Source organism: Mustela putorius, unplaced genomic scaffold, assembly GCF_011764305.1.
Source record: "Mustela putorius furo isolate JIRA1106 unplaced genomic scaffold, ASM1176430v1.1 tig00003875_pilon_pilon_pilon, whole genome shotgun sequence".
Taxonomy (NCBI): domain Eukaryota; kingdom Metazoa; phylum Chordata; class Mammalia; order Carnivora; family Mustelidae; genus Mustela; species Mustela putorius.
The window spans coordinates 3,549,993-3,568,938 of NW_025422026.1; the positions used below are offsets into that span (position 1 = coordinate 3,549,993).

Genomic DNA, 18,946 nt, shown 5'->3' on the forward strand with positions numbered 1-18,946 from the left:
GACGCTTAACCAACCGAGCCACCCAGTTGCCCCTGGGATTTTTTTTTTTTTTTAAGTTTTCAGGAGATTTTTCCCCCCAATTTCTTAGATCAGTTACTACAACCAAGTATCTGAATTCTCAATTTCCATTGCCTGCCTTGCTGAATAGCAAAAGTGACAAATTTTCCTAGAAGACGAAATCATTTGAATGTTCAACTCACCTCCAATGTATTAATTTAAAGAAATCTCAATTAAAATGTTTTTGTTTTGTTTTGTTTTTAGCAAAGGAGACTTAAAATGACTCTAGGTTTCATCTGAAAAATAAAAGGGTGAGTATATTCATGAAATGTGTGCAACAAGACAGCAAAGGGAGATTTTAGCTAAGTATATTAAAGTGTACTTTAAAGTTATAACACTTAAAATACAACACTGGATCAAAATAGGGCACAGATCTAGAAAACAAACAAGGCAGGCTAGAAACAAACGTAGAATATAAAAATTTAGTTGTAACAAAATTTCCCTTCATTGGAGGAGAAACACTGAACTTTTCAATAAAGTATTAAAACAATTAGCTATTTGTGAGAAAGCAAAATTAGAACCCAGTTATTGCACAGTATCTTCCTGTTAAACCCAGAAGGTCAGAAATTTAAAGGTAAGAAAAGAAACATGTTTCAAAATAAAAGTATAAACGAACACTTATACAATACAGGGGCGGGGGGTGGAAGTTTTTCTGAACACAATAATGAAGCCGAAAGTCACAAAGGAAGACGTATGAGTCCCACCATGTAAACAGCAAAAATCTCTCTCCGTTTAGGAGATCAGGAACTAAATCCCTGCCGGAGTCTGACTTCATTCACATACAAGCCAGGCAAGGAGCAAATATCCCGACCATGGGAAGAGCTCATGAACCGGGAGGGGAAAAACAAACACCTTAATGAAAAAAGAGGCAAAGGATACACATACCCAACTGACAAAAATGTCTACAAACAGGAAGGAACGCTACCTTACGCGCCATCTAAAAGGTACAGTTAAAGCAGTACTAAGAGATCAATTTCAATATGCTACGCATCCAATTACCAGTTATTTAAAAGTAAACTAAAAAAATAATCCCCGCAGTTATCAGTTGTGCTGGGGAACAAACACAGTCTCGCTCACTCCTGGCAAGAGTGTGCAGCGGGCTTCCTCTTTCTGGAGAGTTCTCGGGGAGTAAGCTTCAAAAGTCTGCAAAAACAGGCATGCTCTCAACCCAGCAATTTCACGACTCGGGTTTTCATCTAAGAACATAATCTTGGCCATCCCCACAGATCTACCTATGAAAACGGTTGTTTAAAATGCTGTGTAAAGTCTTTTTGCGTAAAGAGAAAAACTCTTTAAGTGTCTAATAATTGGGATTGACGGAACGAGCTAGGACATCATGCGTGGATTATTATGCAGCGTTTAGAAACAGTATCGTAGAAGAGGGATTATTTTATGACACGGATCAGGATAGAGTTGATGGGAATAAACAGGTTACAAAATGGTCTAAGGGTATCTATACCACAACCCCACTCGGATTCCTGTAAGGTGCTTGTGAACACAGACGAGAACCAAGACTCTACCCCTAGATGTGTGAGAGTGAGTGACACTGGCATTTATTTTCTTGTATTTTACTCGCTTATATTTTCCAAACTTCCTGCGATGAACATGGAGGACTTGGGTGATATAAAAAAAATAATAATAATAAGTTTGTTAAAATAAAGGCACTGTGGGGGCTGCTGGGTGGCTCCATGGGCTGAATGTCTGACTCTTGGTTTCGGCTCAGGTCGTGATCTCGGGGTTGTGGGATCGAGCCCCATGTCGGGCTCTGGGCTCAGTGGGGAGCCTGCTTGAGGGTTCCCTCTCCCTGGGCACCAACCTCTCCCACTCTCTATGTAAATAAATGAATCTTAAAAAAAAAAAAAAAAAAAAAGGGCATCGTGCATCACCTACACTCGGCACGGGAGACCCTAGGCCCAGGCGGTGCGCACTCACCAAACGTGGAGCCTTCGCCCAGCTCTTTCCCGTACTTCAGCATACAGTCGCCCAGCAAGCCTTCCGTCTGGGGGTAGCCGGTGGTCTTCACCTGCCCTCGAATCTTCGACACAGTGTTCAGCATTCCTAGCTTAGCTCTGTATGCTTAAAAACATTGTCATTTGTAATTCCTTAAAAGGACAAGGTGAAGCCACGGTCTGTCGCATTGAACCGGGGAGGACAAAACAGAGGCCACCTGGTGGGCAACTTGCAGGAGGCCTGGAGCGAGGGACAGGGCCGGTGTGACCGAGTCTGTCTCTCACGGGATTTCCCAGACTCTTTCACCAAGGGGGGTGGTGCTGAGCGCCCAGTTGCGTGGCCGGGATGGAGCACAGGGGACCCGGGCTACCCCGGCCCGTGGGCAGGGTGAGACACCGAAAGGCCTGCCGTGGCCCACACCAAGTTGGGTGCAGACACCAGGGCAGCCAGTCCTTCCTGGGGCCCAACGGATCACGGAGACCAGAACTCCCGAGGTGCCGATGTTTCTGACCACCAGCGGGCCACGAACACCCTCCCTGTGCCCCCAGAATGTGCTCGTCTGATTATATCCAGTATCATTATGAAGGGCTGCTGCTCATTCTGGCTCAGCACAGAGCCAGGAGGAGGAAACAGACCCCCCCCCCCAGGGAGCGGGAGTCTGTGTGTGGATGGTCCCCCGGGTGCGGTCAGGTCCCCAGTCCCCTAGGGAAATGACATGTGGCCACGCTCCTGGACTTCTCTGTGACTCAGGCGGGAAGCGCTTCCTGACCCTGGCTCTGTGGGACGGCCCAGGCCAGCGCTGGCCCTGACGCAGCTCCCTCTGGTTACTGTGAGGCAGAATAGACAAGATATACTTTGCTGATAAAGTCGGGGCTGAGGTCGGGAAAAGGAAGCCATAGCGATACGGCTGAGTCAAGATAGAAAGATGCCCCTAAAAAGGCCGAAATCGTGTTAATAAAGGGTGGGAGAGGGCGCGCCTGCGGTCTCTGGCCGACACATAGAGCAGCCGGCCTGACCCACGCAGGGACGGAACCCGGACCAATCAGGAGGTACCTACGGGGGGCTGTGACTATGAACTGACCCCACGCTAAGGACTGGGACTTTATCCCACAGGCCTGAGCGTGAAGCACACACTAGCTTGTGGTATCTGAGATAGCGTTAGGAAGTAAAGGGATCCACTTTTATTTGCTTTGGCTTTAATAATGACATGTTTGTTTTCACGTGTTCTAGACCAGCGCCTCTCAAACTGTAGGCGCATACAAATCCCACAAGGATCCTGGGAAAACGTAAAGTCTGACGCCGGCAGTTTGGGAGGAGCCCGGATTCTGCGTGTTCCCAGTCTCTCAGGGGACGCCGGTCTTTCTGAATCGTGCCCACCTCGGTTCAAAGCCATTGTCCTCCTGGTCCCTGCCCACAAAGGCTTTGCTCTCCTACAGACGACACACATGCACACATGCACACACACAAACACACACACATGCACACGCACACACATCCCAGTCTCTCAGGGGACGCCAGTCCTGCTGCAGACGCTCCCACGGGCCGGCCTTTCTGAATCGTGCCCACCTCGGTTCAAAGCCATTGTCCTCCTGGTCCCTGCCCACAAAGGCTTCGCTCTCCTACAGATGACACACATGCACACATGCACACACACAAACACACACACATGCACACGCACACGCACACACACCCTTAGCTCCTCCTTCCCACTGTCAGGTTAGAAACCAGAAGGCAGCCGGCATGCAACGGGTCGCGGTGCAGCTGGAAATAACAGAGGCCTCTGTCCAAGCAGACGCGTCCACTGCTGCGCCCCCATCCCTACTCTGCCCCCTTCCAACGTTGCTTCTCTGCGGATGGGATCTTGGTCCAACTTCACGCCACCCCACGATCCAGGAAAACCCCTCGCCAAGAGTAAGCTCTTGCTAAGTATGTGCTGACTGATTTATCCGGAAAAGGAACGTATGTGGCTCACCTCAATCCCGGAGGCGGCCAGAGCAGAGATGTATTTATTATAGTTTTTAAAATTCTAATCACCTATTCGGTCCTAAAGACTTCTACACCCACCAACCTCCCCAGACACGATTTTTATAAAATTTATGTTTTTAAATTTTTACTGTTCAGATTCTCAGAGGGTTGTTGGGTCTGTGCTGATTCCCATAGCCAAGGGAATCACAGTCACCACGTGCAAATACTAGATTCCTAAAAGGTCCCTAAAAGGGAAAGGCAGATTTGGCAATGTGCAGAGTTCCAGGCTTGGAGGCCCTGCCCCCTGTCGGTTTCTGGATTTTACAAGAAATCCAGGAAAAACTCATCAAGGGGTTCATGACTTCAGAATTAAAATCCTCCTGTGGAAGCAATTTCAAGGGGATATACACCTTCAGAGCAGGAGGACGGGATTTTTTTTTTTTTTCCTAAAAGAGGAGATGCCTCCATAAGAAAATGTATACAAAATGTTTGCTGGCTCTCAGAAGCAACTCCTCAAAGCTGCCTTCGCTCTGCAGAGCCTTGTGGCTAAGCCCAGCCCCCACCCGAATGAGGTCACTGCAATTCACAGCATTGTCTGTCGGGATTTACTGAAATACCTTGGTCTGGAGGTCTGACTTAAAAAACCCTGAATTTTATTATTTGGATGCAAAAAACGTTGTTTCTAAATTATGTCAGCCATACGTCAAGCAAACATGGGCGATTGATCCGTGACAACAAATGAACAAGAGAATATTTCAAGACATTTTCTAACTTTACCTGGATTTGGCTGAAGATATTCTGTGGCCTTTGAAAGAATTTCTGCAACAGCTTTATTGGTAATGTCTATTTTCTTTAAAAGAAAAACACATAAAAATGTTGGTAAATGACACAGAATTCACAGAAAGACAGAGGAGTAATATGCATTAATTTGATATTAAGAACACGTTATTATGGTGATTTTAACCTAAAAGAATTTCAGCATTTTAGGGGAGAAGCAATTATTTTCTCACTTTGATTCTGGGACAGCTCTTTCTCCCCTTGATGATGGAGAATGAAAAATGATGCATTTTTTTTTCTTTTTAACATCAAGTAAGTATTCACATAGTATCTGGAAAATTCGGACAAGTCATTACACTCCACTCGGTCACTGGATATATGTCTCTCGGGCCAACACTAGGCATGTCTGAACCAAACTTTCCTTATCTGCCGGGTGAACTTGACCCCCATACTCATATAAGGACGCCCTAATAATGACTCACATTAGAAACTGCCACAGTGAATCAACAGTGAAAGAATCCTTCTCACCAGCGGGTCACTAACATAAACATCCAGGTGTTCTGTCAATGCGTTAAGACTGAATCTTTCTTTCCACAAAACCATTCCTGGAGGGCGCCTGGGTGGCTCAGTGGGTTGAGCCTCTGCCTTTGGCTCAGGTCATGATCCCAGGGTCCAAGGATCGAGCCCCGCATCAGGCTCTCTGCTCGGCAGAGAGCCTGCTTCCTCCTCTCTCTCTGCCTGCCTCTCTGCCTACTTGTGATCTCTGTCAAATAAATAAATAAAATATTAAAAAAAAAAAATTCCTGGACACCAGCTGCTGGTTAGCCAGCCACTGAATGTGAGAACAGACAATGAGGTTAAATGTACACATTATAATAGCTTTATTTCATACCCTCAATAACCTGAAAGAAAATATAAGGAAAAAGGAGATCCCATTCGTAAGAGCAACTTGGAAATACACAACAATAAGGAATAAATATAATGAGAAATGTACAGTATCTATTTCAAAAACCGTATTTCTAAATGGGAAAGTTTAATTGTACAAAGATGTAAATCCGTCCCCCAAATTAACATGTAAAATGAATTCAAATCTCATCTGAATTATCATTTTTTTCTTTTTTTTTGTTACAACTTAGCAAATTAATATACTAAACATACTGGATTACAAATACAGACCTAAAAACAAAGTGTAAAGGTAATAAATTATACAGCAGTGTATTCTGAAATATGGGGATGGGAAGAATCGTGAAAGCATGACCCAAAATCCGAATGTCTTAAGTGAAAAGACCAAAATTCTGACCCTAAAAAGACTGAACAATGAAAAGACACAGTACACAAGATTCGACAAAATTGGCAAAATGAAAGAGAAAGAAAACTGTACAAGGGACACATGTTAGTATCCCCAAAACACAGAACTCCCACTTAAAGAACAAAACAAACAAAACCCAGCCCAACTAGAAGAGACAAGAACATAAACCAGCAATCCACAAACAGGGAAAAATGCAAGTTCAAACACTTGACAAAATGTCAGAAAAATTGTAAATTAAAAAGGAGATACTTTTCACTCACCAGATTGGCCAAAAAAAATTTTTTTTAATTGATTTGTCCCAATATCAGGTATGATACAGCTGTGGGGGGAATGGGCCCTTTCACGCACAGAGTGCGAGACAGAATCAGCTTCTGGAGATGAAGGAGATGGCGTTATCATCAGTAGTAATGGGCGTATCAGTGTCACTCTTGGACTTCCAGAAATTTATCATCTGGAAACACGCCAGCAAAGTGCAATTATGTAAAAGGATGTTAGACCATTTTATATCGTATTGAAAACTGACACCAACTTGAATGACAAGTAGTAAGAGACTGATTGGATCAATCGTGAAACATCCAAATAAAGGAATATTTAATCATCAGAGAGAAAATATAGGGGAGCCCCATGGGTACTAGCGAGATGCCCAGAGCGCATCGTCAGGGGAAAAGCAAGTTGTAGAGTGATCTGTAATACAAGAAATTCATTTTCGTAACTCAAAAAAAAAAAACGCTTTGGCCAGGGTCCGAAGCTTTCAACCAAGTCCTCTCTCGATCAGCTTGAAGCTCTAGTTGTTCCCCATCGCTGAAGGCCTCAACGCGGGGCCCCGGGAAGGTTTAACGGGACAGCATGTAAATGACGAGGCCACGAATCACGCTCGTCTTATGCACACGTGCCTACGTGCACGGGGCCTCGTAACACGTTCTCTAAGCTTTGAGATCCCTTCAGTGTGTCCGATTGCTTAGGAAGTGTTTGAGAGGAAATGCTGAAGAGAACAGGATCACCTAAATGTTTACGTTTTACTAGAGTTTCAAGAAATGCAAGTTCTTAGGAAAACCCTGTTTTAAATTTGACGTGACGTTGGAGCAAATTCCATGCGTCGCTTTTGTGATTCTAGACGTCTGCAATGTGCAAGGGCATCGGCTTAATTGAGTCAGTGAAGATAAACGTGTAAGGGTTTAATCTGTTAAGCCTATGACTTCCAAGAACCTAAAATGAAGAGTAACCGAAGACGATCACCGTTTTTGTGCCGAAATTACTAAATTTATAAATGAGGGTCATCGGTTCAGCTTAAGTTTAAGAAAAACTAGGTTTTAGATTTATAAACTTTTTCAAGTCTCCTATTAATTAAGACACAGCTCAGCATGTTCCTTTCCACGTATCCAACCTTGTTTAGACATGAAAAGCCACCAGGAAGCTAGCCTTCATCTCTGAAGGGTGACCCTGAGATCTGTGGGCAGGGCTCCTTTCTGTTTGAGATCCTTTTCTATCTTTTGGGGGGGGGGGGGGAAGCCAAGAAACAAATGGTCAGAGTCAGAGGCCTGGTGTGCACAGACAGAGCCGCTTCCAGAACGTCGGAACTGGGAATCAGACAGCAGCTTCCAGAACGTGCCAGCAGTCAGAACTGGGAATTAACCCTTTACAAACTGAAGGAGATGCCCACGAACCACACCGGCAGATACGGGCAATGAAGATGAACACCGAAAAAAAAAAAAAATCCATGCAGTTTAAAAACAAACAAACAAACAAAAATTAAGCAAAGTCTCCCTCCTAGAATAACTGGGGCTCTTGTGGGCAGGGGGAAATGTTCAGGCCACGAGATGCTATGCAATGTCTGCGGCTAGCCGTCAGGACGAACGGGGGAAAGTAAAAATCAGTTTTGTAAAGTCTACCTAGTACAAAGGCACTTTTGCCCACTGATTAAATCTGGAGTTTCCTTCCAATGTGGGCAGGGAGCGTGCCCCTGCGGCGCCCCGAAGCCCACGCCACAGACTCTTCCAGGCCTCGGCCTGGGCGGGAGAGCTGCAAACAGCCCTGGTTTCAATGGCTGTTCATGATATTCTATTTTTTAAATTATTTTTAAAAAGAATCCACCAAAAAAAAAAAAAAAAAAATCCATACCTGTCACTCTATCATCTTATTCCTTATGCAATCTATCTGTCTTACCCTTCTCTCTCTCAGTCACACTTGGTGGAGGAGGCTTTTTGGAAAAAAAAAACGGGGGGGGGTTCTTGGTTTTATTCATTGGTTCTTCTATTTTGTTGTTATTGTTTCCTATTTTATTAATCCCTCATTTATCCATATTGATTTCTTCCTTCTATCTAAAGTGATTTAATTTGCTGTTACAGTCCTAGGTTCTTGACTTAAATGATTTATTCATTTTCTTCATTTATTTTCTATTAAGTGTTTTTAAGATGTAGCGTTATACCACAGGTTCTGATATATAGAATTCTGTCTCTTGTGCCTAAATGATCCTTGATTTTACTTTTCATTTCTTCTTTAACAACAATTTTTATACATTTTTAAATTTCTAAACATCTAGAATTGGGAATGTATACCTTCCTTATAGTCCTGTATTCTATGATTTTACCCTGGGAATTCTTTTTTTTTTTTTTAAGCTTTTTCTGGAGCCTAACATATGATTATTTAAAGGGACTTAAAAAGAATACAGATTCTCAATTTGAGGAATGTAGACTTCTGTATCTATTTATAATATAATCAAAACTACTAATTATATTTTATACTAACTGCCTATGAGTCAATCTATTATTATCAACTCTATCTATTATTCATGAGAGGTATGTGAACTCTTCTACTCTGGATTTGTCCATTTTCCATGTATTTCTGACAACTTTTCCCTTATGTATTTAGATGCCATGTTATGTGGTGCATAATGGTTCATAACTATCACAATTTTCTGATAGAATGCATGACTGCATCTTTTTCACATAATTTTTAAAAGATTTACTTATTTTAGAGAGACAGAGCAAGCAGGGGGACAGGCAGAGAGAGAGAGAGAGAGAGAGAGAGAATCCTCAAGCAGACGCCCAGCTGAGCACAGAGCCTGATGAGGGGCCCAATCCCAGGAGCCTGAGATCATGACCTGAGCCAAAATCAAGAGTCAGCTGCAGCTGCTTTAACCGACTGAGCTACCCAGGTGGTCCCCTTTTCATAACTTTTTCCACTTAGTGGGGGTTTTTTCCATCAAATTTCACTTTGACTTTACTATTCGTCCTCCAATTCCATATGGCTAGGATTTGTCTTGGAGTATCTCCTCCATTCCTTTGTCATTTCTGTGCCTTGTTTTAGGGGGATCGGATACTATCTAATTAATCTCTTCCAGAAAGTCCTTAAAATTTCTGGCCACACGTTAGATATCTCCATGCTTTTCACTGCTGTAAGAAAACAAATGGATTTTATTTTTATATTTCTCCTGTCGTTCACTGGGGTTTTAGGAAGAAAAAATTGTAGTTTCATCTGAAAATACAATTGCGGAGATGTGTTTTGATGTGTTTTTCAATTTGACATTTAAACTGGGTCATTTTGTTAGTAAGAAAGTTACACATGACATCCTTATATACCAAGGGATTTTTAAAAGTAATTTCAGGTATGCCAATGATGTTAAAATATTTCTGTGTTTTTCAATTAATCAGAAATTAAGTTTTTTCAAAAGCAAAACAACGTGAGCTTTTCCTCTCAAAGCATTAACATTTCTAGAAACGTAACAGTGCGCACCCAGAAAGGACAGTGTGGCCAGGGCTGGGTGTCCTGACGACAGGAACCCTCCAAGTCACGGCCTGGGACTGGACCTCCTCCCCCACATCTGATGACAGCTCTGCAACCTGCTCTGTGCGGTGTTCTAGATTCGACATCTGAGGATAGATGCTTTGTTTCTGTCCGCCCTCTCTCATCTGGGGAGTCTCATTATTAAAACAAGGCTATTTTCAAAGGGCTCAAGACCAAGGGGAAGGCAACTGGGGACGCTGGTAACTGCTAGTGGTCCTAGTTCTCCCTCCGCCTCAGCCATTCCACAGCTGACCAGCAAACAGGTGAAGGGACAGAGATTTTACAATCTTCCTTTGGAGGGTGTTATACTCATTTCTATAACAAGATCATATTTTCCTAAATGCTTTCAAACACCTAATTTTTTTTGCATAATAATTTCTTTTGTATCCATGTGAGGCAGGCAGGGCACACGTTATCTAACTTGTGTCACTGGTCGGAAAAGATGAAAGTGCTTATCCACGTTCACACTGCTGGTCCCAGCGACAGAACCCAGATAAACGTTATCTGTCACGCAGCTTCTGCAACACATGGGAACAGAGCCAGAGTCTTCCACATGGTCCATCGTTATGCATTTGAAGGGTCTCATCCCAGAAATACATTTTGATTTTCCAGATACATTATCACAATTACGTGGGTCTTTTTCTTGCAGTAACTGCCAAGGTTGACCATGTTTTGAACATTCTGACTTTCGTCCACTAGAGGGAACCAACTAGCCACGGCCCAGCTCACATCAACGGGTCTTCACATCCCAGGTTCCCACTAACAGCCTTAACATCATCAGTACATCTCACATGAGGATGAAAATCAAATTTGTAATACAACTGACATTAGCATGCTCTCTTACCCTCTCCATGTCAAGAAATTCGTCATCTAGTTTCGTTCCTTCGACGCCACTTATTTTTTCACTAAACAGCTGCAGAAATAAACAGAAGTTAACTGCATTGTACAATCTGTTATCATAGTTTGACTCAAATCTCTACAAACAAAAACAAAAACAAAAAGCTCATGTTCAGCTTGTTGCATTTTTTTTTTTGAACCAAGTCCTCTAAAGAAAATTGTTGGAAGAAGGAACCGAATCAAAGGACACGAGAATATGTCTATTTCTCACTCACGCAACAGATATTAATTGAGCACCTACTGTGTACTTTACATACAGTATGTATGTAAAAGTAAAGTATATAAAGTATGTAAAAGTAAAGTATATAAAGTAAAGTACTTTACTGTTTGTAAAGTACACAGTAGGTGTTCTAGTAGAAACACAGATAAATAAGATCCTTACATAGGAACCTACAGTTCAGCAGAAGACATAATACGTGCACACTCAACTGAACTACAAGGGAGGAAAAATCCGGACAAAACAGTGCTGGGTACGAATCACTGTAAACATACCAAGTAACAGGCATTTTGGTGATCACAGGATTCTGGGAGCCCAAAGTGCGGGAGAGAAGGGGGGACATCCAGGACCTGTTTCCTACAAAGCTTGGCATTTGAGCTGCCCATTTAAGGATAAGGGACATTTCAACAGGCAGCACTGAACGAGTCTCGCAGCATAAGGCAGTGCAAAAAAACACCCCGAGACGGCAATGTGTAGGACACGGTTTTACCACCATGCCCCTCTGGCATTTAGACCAGATAATGCTCTGTTGCGGGAGGCTGTCCTGGGCATTGCCGACGAGTTAACATCATCCCTGGCCTCCACCACTCAATCCGACAGCACACACAGACATGCGTGGGGACAACCAGGAACGTCTCTAGATGACTCAGACTCTCTCACTGGTAGAGGGCAAATGTGTTCGAGAAACAGCAGGACATTTGGTTTGACTACAATGACTAGTGATCGAGGGAGAATGGGAGAAAACAGATGCCGCAAGTTAGAGCGGGCAGATCACACAAATTCTCAAATGCCAAGCAAAAAGGTATGCCGCAGAAGTCCCTAAATATTCTGTGTCCAACACAGTGTATGTACTCAGAGAACCCTTTTAGCAAAGGGAGTCTGGCCGCAGCGTGGGCTGCATTACAGAACAAGGAGGGAGGCTGAAAATAAGGGAAATCGCTGTCTTTTTCCTTTTTTTTTTTTAAGATTTTATTTATTTATTTGACAGACAGAGATCACAAGCAGGCAGAGAGGCAGGCAGAGAGAGAGGAGGAAGCAGGCTCCCCGCTGAGCAGAGAGCCCGATGTGGGACTCGATCCCAGGACCCTGAGATCATGACCTGAGCCGAAGGCAGAGGCTTTAACCCACTGAGCCACCCAAGCGCCCCGGTAAATCGCTTTCTTTAGAAAAGCACAGCAACATGATCTGCTTATACCTTTAAAATATTTCTGTGAATTTAAAAATCAGTAGTACAGCAGGGGAGGGGTTTCCCATCAATTAATGGTCAAAGGATCGCAGGTTTTTTAATGTCAGTGCGACTTTCTGCTGCTATTCCCACTGGGACTGCAAATACAGCATTCCTCTTTAATAGGAGGAGTGCAGACACAGCAGGTAACTTACACTCGAGGTGGGAGGAGGAATTATCTGGATGGAGTCGTTAGGGGAAGAATGAACAATGGCCATGATTTTTTATCTTCCCTGTAGCTATGTCTTTGCAGCTTCTCCTGGCCAGAGTTGGAGTCTACCTACCCCACCCTGAGTCTGGACTTGACACTCGTTTTGAACCACAGACAGAAACGGAGGCCTTTGCAGATCTGGCATGCTCTCAGTCATTCTCTTGAAACCCCGCTGCCACCACGTGAACAGGCCTGGGCTAATTAGCTGGGTGGTGACAGACAAGTGGCCCGAACACTCCCCTCAGGACAACCAGGCCATCCCTGGGATCAGAGCCCCTAGTTGGTCTGGCAGCTGACAGCAGGCACGGGACAAAGCCCTGGGAATGGACTTGAAGAGATGCTGGTTGTTTGACATGAAACACTGGAGTGCTTTGTTACACAACAAAAGCTAGCTGATACACTCACAACAGCTCTGTTTCTCAGCCTCAGTACGGAGGTCACAGGCGAGTCTGCCAATGCCCTGATACAAGGTATAACCTTCCACAGAAACGAGACAGAATCCCAGGGCCACACGCTCAGTGGCATTTACGTGGGAGTCTCCATCAATTAGGTCTCCCAAACACCTTTTTGTCTAGTAGTGAGACCATTTAAAATATTAGTTCTTGGGGCGCCTGGATGGCTCAGTGGGTTAAGCCTCTGCCTTCGGCTCAGGTCATGATCTCAGGGTCCTGGGATCGAGCCCCGCATCGGGCTCTCTGCTCAGCGGTGAGCCTGCTTCCCCCTCTCTCTGCCTGCCTCTCTGCCTACTTGTGATCTCTCTCTCTCTCTGTCAAATAAATAAATAAAATCTTAAAAAAAAAAATATTAGTTCTTAACTTTGGAGGTAACACTCTGAGACTCCAGTGAAAGTTACACAACCACACCCCAGGAGAAACACTCCTTTTCCTGCATGGTAGATGCCAAAGTGGCCACGGGGCCTTGTAGCTCCTCCCACTGAGAAGCGCCTCTATTTCTCTCCCCACTGACTAGCTTGTGTCAACAGAACAGAAAGTAACAGGCCTTAATAGGTTCATTATAGCTACGAAGTGGCGGTGTCGATACTTCTGGCCCCGCTCCGAGCTCCACCGTAACCATGAGCCTGAGCTACCATGTTGGAGGACGAAGGCCACTCAGAGCAGAGAGAAGCCTTCCCAGCTGAGCCCTCTCGTGCTCCAAACCTCCAGCTGACTGGGCAGCTGACTGCCAGCAGAGGGATCAGTGCAAGCCCAGCTGAGGTCAGCCGGACCAACAGACCTCCCCGGTGAGTCCCGCCCAAATCACAGACCCACAAAATGGTGACAAGTTTTTGTTTTTGAGTCACTATGTATTGAGGCGGTTTGTTCCACAGCAAAAGAATTGATACAGTTGCCTATAATTTCAGAGGGTTACCGTAACCCCTCTGCAGAAGCCCACTCTAGATCCCTGTTTTAAAATACCCATTTGAAAAGCTCCTTAGCACTGACAGGCAGACCCAAAACATCCTTAATCTGAATCCGTTTTACTGGTTCAGGTTCTACCTGTTCTATTTTCAGAAAGCAGAGAGTCTAATAGAAGGAGGAATGTTCTGCTTTTAAGAACAAAAAATAGTGAGATTAATATTCCTGTGTTTGAAGAGAGATGATAATATAGGACGGTTTTCAACATGAGTCCCAGGTAAGCATCATGATCAATCTTCTGTTTTTTCTGAAGTGCCCCAGTGGTGCTCAGCTGTTTGAGAAAGTCAGTATAAATACGCATTTGGTATCCGCTCCTTAGATGATCTATTGATACTTGATACTTAATCACCCAAAGAATATGGCTGAGCACCTCCTATGTACAAGGCACCATAATTAGAACATGCAGATAGAGACGAAAAAGACAAGCATGGTCCCTAAGGGCTCCTGACCTCATTAAGGAGTTACAGAAACTGGGGTTCTATTTCTTGTAAGTGTTAGAAACTAAACAGAAATGCTTGAGCTCCTACTACTAGTGAAGATAACTAGAAAAATTCAACTCCAATACATCCCCTCTGAATACAGAGCAATGATAGATTAAATATCCCCCAAAAAGGAACCATTAAGACAAGCAATGCTTTAACAACAGAATCGATTTTTGTCATGGACCAGAAAAGGAACAGAGAAACAAAACATGATGGACAGAGTTGAAGTCTCGGTTGTGCTGGTGTCTTGTCAGCCACAGGCTCTGGTGGCCAGTAGTCTAGCTCTTGTTGGGTAAAATGGTCTCTACAAGTTCCCCGTGAGACAAGAGCCCAGAATCAGGTTCTGCTTAAAACCAGGGGATGGGAAGGGAAGTTGGAAAAAACATCCATATGCAAACCACTGTCTGAGGTTGGTACCTTTGGCAATCCGTGGGCCCATGGAGACTGGAGAGCAAAGAAGCAATTGGGTCACCCCCAGCTCTCTGGCTAGACCAAGGTACCACCAATATCACCAGAGACCAGAAACCACACTTCCATGGGAAGCCAGGCAGAAGACCTCACAACCACCAGAGAGAAGTGAGCAAAGACGGGATAAGAGTAACAAAAAGACACCCTCCCCAGTAAAAATTAAGCACAGAAATCTAAATTCTAGGGCATAAGGCTAAATCTAACACCAAGTAAGAAAGCCAACAAAATCATAGATCATGACGTGAATTCACGTCCAGTGAACACCATGAAACAATATGACAGAAAGCTTGTGTGTATGCTAATGATGTCATCAACATGATAAATGAAGAAACAATGTCTACTAAGGAAGAGAAAGCAATTACACAGAAGGGAAATTGTACAAATTGCTATTAAAAATTAGAAATCTTGGAAACCAAAAACAATAATCATGAAAACAAAAAATTCAATAAATGGGATAAAGTCCAGACTGGACACAACCAGAGAGAAAACTGGTAAACCACAAAATATCACTAAAGAATGTATGGAGAGAACAAAAAATTTCAAAGGAAAAGATCTTTTTTTTAAAGAAAATATATGAAATATCAGTTTAGAGAATAAGATCTATCAGATACGGACTCCAGAAAAAAGGATAGACTATAAGAGACTCAGTATTTTAAGAGTTAATAAGCTCTGCTGGGTTTTTTTGTTGTTGTTCTTGTGGTTTTGTTGTTGTTGTTGTTGTTGTTGTTTACACAACTGAAAGAAGGCGTGAGTCCACAGTTTGGACGTATACTCAAATGCTAAGCAAGGTACATATTAATTTGCACGTCAAGATTTCGAGAATAAACAATTCTAAAACTCCCACAGGGGGAATAAAGCCACAATTGGATTCACAGCAGATTTCTCTTCAGCAACACCAGATTCCAGGAGGCAATGGAAGATCAGTATCAACGTGCTAAGAAATGTGAAAACCTAGGATTTTGTGTCTCCCTCAACTGTTATTTAAAAAGTAAACAAAACAAAGACCTATTCAGACAGACCATTTGTTTCTAATAAGAGTAATGTTAACGTACTTCACCAAAGAGATAAAAGTTGATCCATGACGGAAGGTATGAACTGCAAGAAACAATAGTGAGAACAGAAACTGATTCACGATGGTGGTATATACAACCGCAGACTAAAAACAAACAAGCAAAAACAAGTCTGTGAGTTCACAAAAGGGTAATGTTATAACCATAAGCAGTAATAAGATGGGAGGGGGAGGGGGCCCAGCGGATATTCTGAGCACAGTAAGGTTCCTTTATGTTCAGGAGGAAGTGGGAAATGGACATCACTTTAAACACTGTCAAAACTATAAGTGAGAATCTGTGTTACATAATTAATCGTAACTACTAAAAGCATAAAACAATAACATACATACAGTACTATTCGTGTTATAACATAGTTTACACACCAGTGCGTTGGTTGGAAAACCGCTGTTTTCCAATCCAAACAAAACAAAACAAGAAAAGAAGTTTGGCACGGTGGGGGCGGCGGGGCACAGAACAAAGGGGATTACAAAATGGAAACCACAATATAAGACGGTAATAAATCCAAATACTTCAGTAACTATTGTCCATGTAAATGATTAAATTCAACACGTTAAAGGATAAATAAAGTGGATTATTTTTTATTTTTTATTTTTTTTTTAGTAATCTCTCCACCCAACGTGGGGCTTGAACTCACGACCCCTAGATCAGGAGTCATGTGCCTACCGACTGAACCAGCCAGGTGCCCCAGATTTTTTAAATCCAGCTACATGTGGCCTCTATGAGACACACATAAAATATAACTGAAAATGAGTAGTAGATAAGTTATAACTACTAGGAAAATGCTGATTAAAAATAAGTTGGTAACAACAGCATCAGACAAAAAAAGACTTTAAGGCAAAGCACTAGTAAGTACAGAGAACAGATCTAATAATAAAAGGAGAAAGCCACCAAAATTCTGTTACAATAATGACCCACCTAATAGCATAGCTTCAAAAAACTAGTAATAAAGCAAAAAAAAAAAAAAAAAAGAAAAGAAAAGAAAAGAAAGAACGAACGAAAAGAAAAGAAATAAAAGAAGTCCACAATCATAGCAGATTTCAATACAAATGTATCAGAAAACTGACGGCCCAAATGTGAATTAAAAAAAAAAAATCTTGGAAGGAATATAAGTGATCTGGAAGACCAACCTTGATCAAATAAGAACATATATACCTGCCCTTCCAGCCAATAAAGAGAAAAATGTAAAAACAGAACATTAGAAAAACTGACCACTTACTAGGTCACAAAATCAGCCAACACTATATAGAACATTTTTTTTTAATTTTACCACCATGCCATTCAATTAGAAATCAATAATAAAAATAAATAAGTCAGTATAAAATTTTTGAATTTGGTCCTAATTGACAATGAATGATAAAAGAAGCCCTAAAAGAAATTAATTTTTAAAAATTTAACAATAAAAATAGTATCCATCAAAACCTGTGTGGGATGTGGCAAGAACGATATATAGAAATCAATGAATTACCTTAAATTCACCCACATGAAAAGTCACTTCAACTTAATATTTCAAACATTAGTGACACAACGTCATTCAGTCTAATTCCCTAAGTATCTGGAAGTCCGCTGACTACATCCATATGCCAGAGATACCGAGGTCACGCCACACGCTTGTGGGCCCACTGAGAAGCAGAAGTCGATGGCCAGGATATGGTAAGTACTCACCCAAAACACAGATGCAGAATTTGCTATTAGAGCTCGGATGGAAGGAAGCAAATCATACAGATGAGGAGGGGCCAAGAATGTTCTAGAACAGGGCCTAGAAGGCTACATGGACAGCACCCAGGAGACCAGAAAAGAAGTGGCATTTCATTACTTAGGATAGGAGGGCATTAAGGAGAGAGCGCAGTGATCCAAATGGATAACTGATAGGAAAATGAACACCCAAGCACAGGGGCAGGGGCCAGAACCTGAGGCTGAACTTAATCCTTCAAGCAGTGGAGACGTTCAAGCAGGTGAGTGGTATGATCAGGTCTGTCCTTCAGCCAGGAAGATCACCCGAGTGGCCCCAGGACAACACTCGGGACAGGCACCTGAGAGCGGGCAGGGACCATCCACTAGGAAATCCTAAGGGACATCCACGTGAAGGGGTGGACTGGGGGAAAGGTGTCAAAATTTCACTCTGAAACTCTGCCGGCTACCTTCTTCGACGTCATATGCCAGCTGCCCTCGCCTAGTCATCTGCCCCATCACAAACAGCAGTGTCCGACCTGGGCTCGCCAGACAGGAGATACGAATGTGAAACACACACCTGGGGCCAATCCGCGTGGTTCCCACAGTCCACGCCCACACCCCGCCCTGTGAAAAAGACCACGCAGCAAACTAGGCATCTCTGGGGTGCCCTGGTCCTATGGTCAGAGACAGAAGCCTACTTGCCATCCTCTAATTTTGCCAGGAACAGGAAAACAAAAGGAGCATTTTCAAAGACCACAGGGAACACTGATATAAAAGAAATTTATCTGGGAAATAAAGGTTTTGCCTTGCTTTTCAGCCAGACCCAGCAGGGGGAGGGGGAGGCTGAGTGGGAAAAGTTAACACAGCCTTGGCCTTCTTCTTGGGCAAATAATCTGTTTTCAAAGAAACCTTGGCTTCTCCACCTTCTTCCCTTTAATGAAGCAAGAAATTAAATGGCCAGAGAGTCTGAACCTAGGAAAAAATGTAGAAAAGCAAGGGTAAATTAGGAAGGGCTCCAGAATAGTATCCTCTAACCAGTGTGCCACGAAATGCAGACTGCCCAAATGAATAGCTCCTTGGCCATACAAACTGGAAATACTGGGATTAACCAAATAGGGAGATTTCTTTACCAAAACATTTTCAGAGACTTCAATGAGGAAATGGCATTGTGGCTTTCCAAGGGGCTGCCTATGAGAGGTAGAATTTCCCACCCTTACCTGGTCATGGGAGATGTCTCATACAAGGAAAAAATCTTAGATTTCTGAGAAGTCTACTTGGAGAAGTCCTGCACCAAAATGTCACCCCCATTGGCTCCCTGAGTTCTCTCTCCCCCTCCCCCTCCCGCCCCAACCTATTAGCAGTCCTACTCTGCTTTGTCAGCCCTGGAAAATAGGGCAATGTGCAATTACAAATACAAACAAGTAAGGTTATTTTAAGTCATTAACATCA

At 43.1% G+C, this 18,946-nt stretch overlaps 1 protein-coding gene across 6 annotated transcripts in view; it reads right to left on the reverse strand.

The window, feature by feature from the left end:
* Positions 1-18,946, reverse strand: part of SH3GL3 (SH3 domain containing GRB2 like 3, endophilin A3) — a 131,492-nt gene that overhangs the window by 39,977 nt on the left and 72,569 nt on the right. For 4 of the 6 annotated variants that reach the window (XR_006602658.1, XR_200286.3, XM_004763656.3 and 1 more), the window contains 3 exons: positions 10,686-10,754; positions 4,750-4,822; positions 1,990-2,133 (listed from right to left, as the gene is read on the reverse strand). Coding sequence is in view for 4 of the 6 variants with exons in the window: in XM_004763656.3 (XP_004763713.1) it covers positions 1,990-2,133; positions 4,750-4,822; positions 10,686-10,754 (286 nt within the window). In the remaining 2 variants the exon portion in view is untranslated. The remainder of the gene's footprint in view (positions 1-1,989; positions 2,134-4,749; positions 4,823-10,685; positions 10,755-18,946) is intronic. The other 2 variants (XM_004763659.3, XM_045067242.1) reach the window with 2 other exon arrangements.